This window comes from Leptonychotes weddellii, unplaced genomic scaffold (genome assembly GCF_054177405.1).
Source record: "Leptonychotes weddellii isolate Sample4059 unplaced genomic scaffold, ASM5417740v2 HiC_scaffold_11034, whole genome shotgun sequence".
Lineage (NCBI taxonomy): Eukaryota > Metazoa > Chordata > Mammalia > Carnivora > Phocidae > Leptonychotes > Leptonychotes weddellii.
In genome coordinates this window covers 1-7,064 of record NW_027687706.1, presented here as the reverse complement: position 1 = coordinate 7,064, position 7,064 = coordinate 1, and the positions used below count along the sequence as shown (strand labels likewise).

The 7,064-nt window shown below is 37.2% G+C and overlaps 1 protein-coding gene across 1 annotated transcript; it reads right to left on the bottom strand.

The window, feature by feature from the left end:
- Window positions 1-221: 221 nt before the first annotated feature.
- On the bottom strand, window positions 222-7,058 carry LOC115940163 (serine/threonine-protein phosphatase 2A catalytic subunit alpha isoform). Its single transcript, XM_081809564.1, has 6 exons — window positions 6,868-7,058; window positions 3,743-3,916; window positions 3,115-3,204; window positions 2,440-2,601; window positions 1,235-1,353; window positions 222-475 (listed from the first exon to the last, which is right to left on the bottom strand). The coding sequence occupies exons 1-6, from the start codon at window positions 6,982-6,984 to the stop codon at window positions 403-405; spliced, it is 735 nt and encodes a 244-aa protein (XP_081665690.1). The 5' UTR covers window positions 6,985-7,058; the 3' UTR covers window positions 222-402.
- Between the last annotated feature and the right edge of the window lie 6 nt (window positions 7,059-7,064).

Genomic DNA, 7,064 nt, shown 5'->3' with positions numbered 1-7,064 from the left:
GTTCATTAAGCTCCAATGATTGTTTGCTGCTATCCTTATCTACAGTCATGCTGAGTAAAGCTATAGCTAAATGGAAGTTAAATTGTATTCACGAGGTGTTAATGTTTACATCTTATTATCTGCAGTCTCTCTGAGAAAGCAAAAGTAACTACAAATAGCGCTATGCCAGAAACTGGTTTCTTGACCAACAATGTCGTTTCAGCATGCAATGAACTGGTTCATTCTAAAGTGGTCACGGCTGTTGATGACAAGAGGCTTTGTATTTTTATATGGCACATCTTTTGGTCCGTGTGAAAACAAGTTTTTTGAATGTTAACTATTCTCTGACACTTTGGAGTTACTGTTGCTCTTCCCATTTCCAATATATGGTTCATGGCAATACTGTACAAGTTTAAAATTTCATTACAGAAAGTAGTCTGGAGTACGACGAGTAACATGTGGCTCGCCTCTGCGAGGTGCTGGGTCAAACTGCAAGCTGAAAAACAAAACATATTTGTTGTTTATACGGATGTATCAATGTACTGACAATCAAGAACATTATTCTTCCTATACAATTTCAGTTTGCCTTTAATGGAACAGAATCCTAATTGTAGCCTAATCATCCATTTAATAAGAGTTTTCTAGCTGCGTGTCTCCTCAAAGAGCCAAGGCAAACTTCAGAGAATTTTTTTTTTTTAAGACAATTTTTATACATCAGGATTCCTTCTAAGATTTTTTGAAAGAAGGGTTCTACTAAGTAAAACTTAAAGAGCCTAATGTACTTGTATTTGTAATCTCAACCTCAGGATATATTTTATTAACCCCACAATAAAAACATGTGTTTAAAAGTTAAAATCCTAATAATTCACATTGGGGCCTATATAGGACAAGTTTCTACTGATGAGTTTCAACATATCCTAAGTCTGTTCAAAAGGAAACACAGGGGCGCCTGGGTGGTTCAGTCGGTTAAGCGTCTAACTCTTGGTTTCAGCTCAGGTCATGATCTCAGGGTCCTGAAACAGCTCCACACTGGGCTCAGTGCGGAGTCTGCGTGAGATTCTCTCCCTCTCCCCCTCCCTGTACTCGCGCGCTCTCTCTCAAAATAAATCAAATCTAAAAAAAAAAAAAAGAACATAAAAATCAAACTGGAATCTGGATTTAGCATGAGCCCTTCAAAACTCTTAAACTTCCCATTCCAACTATACAGTGTAACTCAACTGTAATGGCAGCCAACTACTTAGGTGTAAATACTTACAAAGAATATTTTAGAGTATCATCAAGTTCCATGATCGCAGCTTGATTACCACAACGATAACAATAGTTTGGAGCACTGAAAATCGTTACTACATTCCGGTCATGGCACCAGTTATATCCCTACAAGGAAAAGAAAGGTGATAAAAACCTATTTTACTCCCTTATTTACACAACTAAATGTGACTCAAAAAGAAAAAAGCCCCTTCCAAAAGGCTTAAAAGCTATAATGTTTTGTTTCTGGATATTTTAATAATTTTCTGTACTCTGTGCAACTTAAAAAAAATACATGAATTAATTTTTCCTGAATTACACAACTAGATTATAAATAGAAAAGACACTAAAAAACAGCACCAATCACCAGAGAATAAAGTGCTTCTTCTACATCTGGCTTTCTGTGAATAGCAGTATCTCATCAGCTTCCCACCACAGTGGCCCTAAACATGATCCAAGAACGAGTATATGGCCATTCCTTGTAGAGACAGATAACATACTCCTCAAGACCAAACCATATTAATTCTCTTCAGTCAGAGGTGAAGGTCCCTGCCCAGGTACAAAGAAAATAGGCCTCTAGGATCTCCAGCCTCATTTTGTCAAAATCCATGTAAATACATGAGTTACTTTTTAAGTACTGTACACAAATATTGTTCCCTCTCTTTAGCAAAGTCATACTTTTATAATAATCAGTTGTTATTAATATTAATGTAAACAGGACCCTAATTTTAAGTATGCTTATCAATGTCCCATTTCCCTTTTAGTTTCTTCTTTAAAATTACCTATAATCCTACCATCCAAAGGACCACTGAAACATTTTGGTATTTCACCTCAATCTCTTCTCCATACATACACATGTTAAACACATGAAATAAACAAAACTGAGATAAAAATGTATATATTGCCTCCTCCCCTGTTCCCTGCACCTTACTTTCCCAGGCTTAAATCCCAAGCACTATCCATTCATTAAGAATTCTCTGAAAATATGTCAACTATGAAACTCATTATGAGATCAAAAGCTTGAGATTTTAATTCTAGTGTGCATCTACTGTAAAGGCTCAGACTACAACAGCAAATTCATTGGAAGGGATACATGGAGTATCCTCATTAATATCATTAATTAGCACCCCACCACCACCAAAAAACCCCTCCCTAGTATCTTCCTTCATTACGTTTACTTAAAAAGCAAATCAGATTTCAGAGAAGAGGACATACCTCCATCACCAGCTGGTGAGCTCTGGACACCAATGTGAGGCCATTGGCATGATTAAATGTTTCGGAAATGTCTTGCCCAAAGGTATAACCAGCTCCTCGAGGAGATATACCCCAACCACCACGATCATCTGGATCTGACCACAGCAAGTCACACATTGGACCCTAAAAAGCAAAGTAAGTTTTAAATTGCCTCTTGCAAAAAATGATTTGAGTAATTCATCAGAGGGAACACCCTATGAAGTCACACTTTGAATGGTATTTGCTGAACAGTTTAAGGTTTTGCTTTAAAGTATCTCTGTCAAATAAACAAACTATTTCCCAACGTTTTTAAGAGGCATATCCTACATCAATGAGCCCCAAGAGCAAAAAGCCCTATAGTATGCAAATTTCAATGTCAGACAGTATTGACAAGTAATTAAGGCAACAACCGAGATTCTAAGGCCCAGTCCCAAAGGTGTTGTGATCTTGACAGGTTTCTTACTACTAGCTTCTGAAGAAAGAGGTTGTTGACAAGAGTGTTCATACCACATGGGGTCATTTTTGAACATTAAAGGAGAGAACACACATAAGAAAGTTACAGTAAAATTTTTCCTCTCTAAAAGGTTTTCTGAAAAGATTTTATTACCAAATAAAAGTCAATAACTCATTAGGGAAAAAAAAAAAAAACGGCAATACCTCATGAGGAACTTCTTGTAGGCGATCAAGTGCTCTGATGTGATCCAGTGTATCTATGGATGGTGAGAGGCCACCATGTAGACAGAATATCTGGAAAGAATGGTTTATAATGTTAACATCACATAGAAGAAACTTTAAACATTCTGGACTAAGCTGTAAGCAGCAACCCATATCACTTGGTGTGACTAGTGTTTCTGTATTCTGCCAGAACCAGGCTTGTCTCTGCAGAGGCTTTCTTCTAGCCCACTCTAACCTAGTGAATATACTCCCTTTCTTCCAGATAAATCATTGCTACTGCACCCAGAAAACGTTTCTCTGACCTTAACCTCAGCACAGACTATCCATTCTTCTCAGAGAACTTTTTGCTGTATCTTCTGTGCACTCCTCTATGTGGACCAATAAACAGCTAATTACATCTCCAAGACTTGTCCAGAAAACAACCTGAGAGGATGGATGGGCTACATCTTCCATCCCTGTGGTCCCAACATACAGTTCAGTGCTTGATAGAAAGAAGGCATTTCAGAAGTCTAGAAGGGATGTGTGGGTGGAAAAATGACTGGACCTAAACATTAAGAAAGCAGATTCATGAAAATAACCAGCAATGTAAGTTTTAGGAAGACCTACATACCTGCCCATCCACCAAGGCAGTGAGAGGAAGATAGTCAAAAAGATCTGTAAAATATTTCCAAACATTTGCATTTCCATATTTCCTTAAACATTCATCATAGAAACCATATACTTGTGTGATCTGTCTGCTCTCATGATTTCCTCGAAGAATGGTGATACGTTCACGGTAACGAACCTGAAACAACAAAACAGAAAACAATATGAATACCTGGCTTCTTTAAAAACCAAATGACCATTCAGCAAACTTTCTACAGGAAAATTCAGAGTTCCAATTTTGGTGGAAAAAAAAAAAATCCCATCCCCCCACATCTACAGACATCTGTCCACAGAGTTATCGGCAAACCCTATTCTCAACTACAATCAAACTCCTGCTACTACCAATTTCACAAAACATAATCATCAGCCATAGAACTCCGTGAAATTTTTTTCTACGGTTAGATGACTTTTGGTAAATTTATAGGTATGCAATAACCATCACAATTATTTTAGAACCTTTCCATCTTCAGTCCAAAAATATCCCCCCAGGCCGTCTCAACTCCTACTCCCAGCAACCACTGATTTGTCTTTTCTGTATTTCCTTAAATACTCATCATAGAAACTACGTACTTGTGTGATCTCTCTGCTCTCATGATTTCCCCTTTTGAGATCTTTTTGTAAAATTTCATATAAATGGAATAATACAAGATATAGTTTTTTTGTGTGTCTGGCTTTATTCACTTAGCAGAATATTTTTGAGGCTCATCTGTGTATGTATCAGTGGATTCTTATTATTGTGCTTTTTATTGCTGCACAGTATCCCATTGTATGGCTATACCATATCTTTTTTCTTTATTCCCCAGGAGGAGGAACATCTGAATGGTTTACAGTTTTTGAGTATTATGAGAATGTTGCTATGATCATCTTGCCTGTAAATTTTTTGTACAGACATACAATACACTTTCATTTCTCTTGAGTATATTCCTAGTCCAATATAATTGCTGGGTATTAGTATGGGTATAAGGTTCTAATCTCTCCATAAACTAACACTTAGTATTATCAGCCTTATTGATGAGAGCCATTCTAATGGGTGTGACTCTGACTTTAATTTGTATTTCCCTGATGTTTAATGATTTTGCACATCTTTAGTATTTTGTCCATTTTTAATCTGTCTATAATTATTGAATTATAATAGGTTTTTATTATATGAACACAAATACTTTTTTCTTAGTGATATACTTTGAAGAACAAAAAATCTTAATTTTTTTAAAAAAGATTTTATTTATTTAATTGACAGAGACAGCGAGAGAGGGAACACAAGTAGGGGGAATGGGAGAGGGAGAAGCAGGCTTCCCGCCGAGCAGGGAGCCCGATATGGGGCTCAAACCCAGGACCCTGGGATCATGACCTGAGCCGAAGGCAGTCGCTTAACGACTGAGCCACCCAGGTGTCCCCAAAATTCTTAATTTTGATGAAGTCCAATATAACAATCTTTTTAATGGATTATGCTTTTCACATCTTAGAAATCATTGCCTAACCCAGAGTTACAAATACTTTCTCCTATGCTTTATTCTAGAAGTTTCATAGCGTTAGCTCTTACATTGAGGCCCCTGATTGATTTTGACCCATTTGTGTGGTATGAGGTACCTAAGCCCATTTTTTTGTACATGGATATCCAACTGTACTCGCTCAAGTTTCCTTCCCCCAGTGCCCCCGTACTAGTGTACAAGGGCTGCCATAAAAAAATAGAACAAATGGGCAGCTCGAAGAGCAAAAATTAATTTCCTCACAGTTCTTGAGGCTGGAAGTCCAGATCAAAGTGTGAGCCGGGTTAGTTTCTTCTGAAGGCCGGTCTACGGGGCTAATAAAAGGTCATCTTCTCCACGTTTCTTATCATCTTCCCTCTATATCTGTGTCCTAATGTCTTCTTACAAGGACACCAGTCATATTGAATTAGGGCTCACCCATATGACCTTATTTTACCTCAATTACCTCTTAAAGGCCCTATCACCAAATACAGCCACATTCTGAGGTACCGGGGGTTAAGACTTCAATGTACGAATTGGGGGGGGGGAGAGGTGTATGCGGCACAATTCAGCCCCAAAACCTTTAAATATAAATTCTTGAAGGCAGCATATTCATTCCTCTGCTAAGCACTGGGATTCATCCTGGGCTTTAAGTACAAATTAGCTTACAATGTTGTTTTCATAGTACCTAGAGAAACTTTCCATCACTTAATCCAACTGCTTTATTTTACAGATGCAGAGAACTTAGTATATCCTCCAAAAATGTTTTGTAGCATGTTACATGATTCAGATTATAGTAGCTTCATGAGCATATACATTATATATTGCCTAAAATCCAGCTCTTCCCAAAACCACATCTTACCACTTTTGCAGTATTAGAGGTTTCTGGCAGCCGGTTTTATCATTGTGAACGTTCTTTAGTAAAATCTCCCCTAAAGGTAAAATCACACTTTCTTTCCAAGGAAAGGCAGAAACCTGCCATTCCAAAAACTAGTGACCACTACGTGTGTCTCATTTTCAGATCTCTGTACAATTCCCACAGCTCCAATTGGTATAAAGCAGCTTGCTTTATCATTCTTATTGTTCTAGATTGTCAAGTTTTAATGGCTGCCAACTATTCCACAGAGAGAAATCATAATTTAGATATTCACTTTTGTTGGATATCTAGATCAATTCGTTTTCAAGTATTAAACATAATGCTGAAATTAATGTTTTCACACAAAGCTCTTTTCCTCTTGAATTTCTTCTTCAGTAAAAGTCTAATTATAGGATTACTGTGTCAAAAGATGTGAACATCCTGACATTTAGTATCTTTAATTTCAAAAGCACCTAGGAAAGGTAGTTATACTACCTCCCCACACCCTAATTAACTGAAGAAATGTTTTTATTTGACTGGCTTTCTAACATTTTTCAAATAACTTGAATGAGAATAACCTTTTTTACTTTTATTCTATACCATCCCCTTATTCAGAATGAAGACAGACGTATGATTTTTAAGTCCCAAACCTGAATACCTGCATTCCTAAATATGGAACATTCAGAGAAAATCACAAATCACTGGGGAAGAAAAAGAACAAAACTGTCTCACCCAGTACAAAATACCCCCAAACAAAATTGAAATTACCTTGAGAGCTACAAGCAGAGTAACTGTTTCAACTGAATAATATCCTCTGTCAACATAATCTCCCATAAACAAGTAGTTTGTATCTGGTGATTTGCCACCAATTCTAAACAGTTCCATGAGATCATGAAATTGCCCATGTACATCTCCACAGACAGTGACTGGACATCGAACCTCCTGCACATTGGATTCTTTTGTCA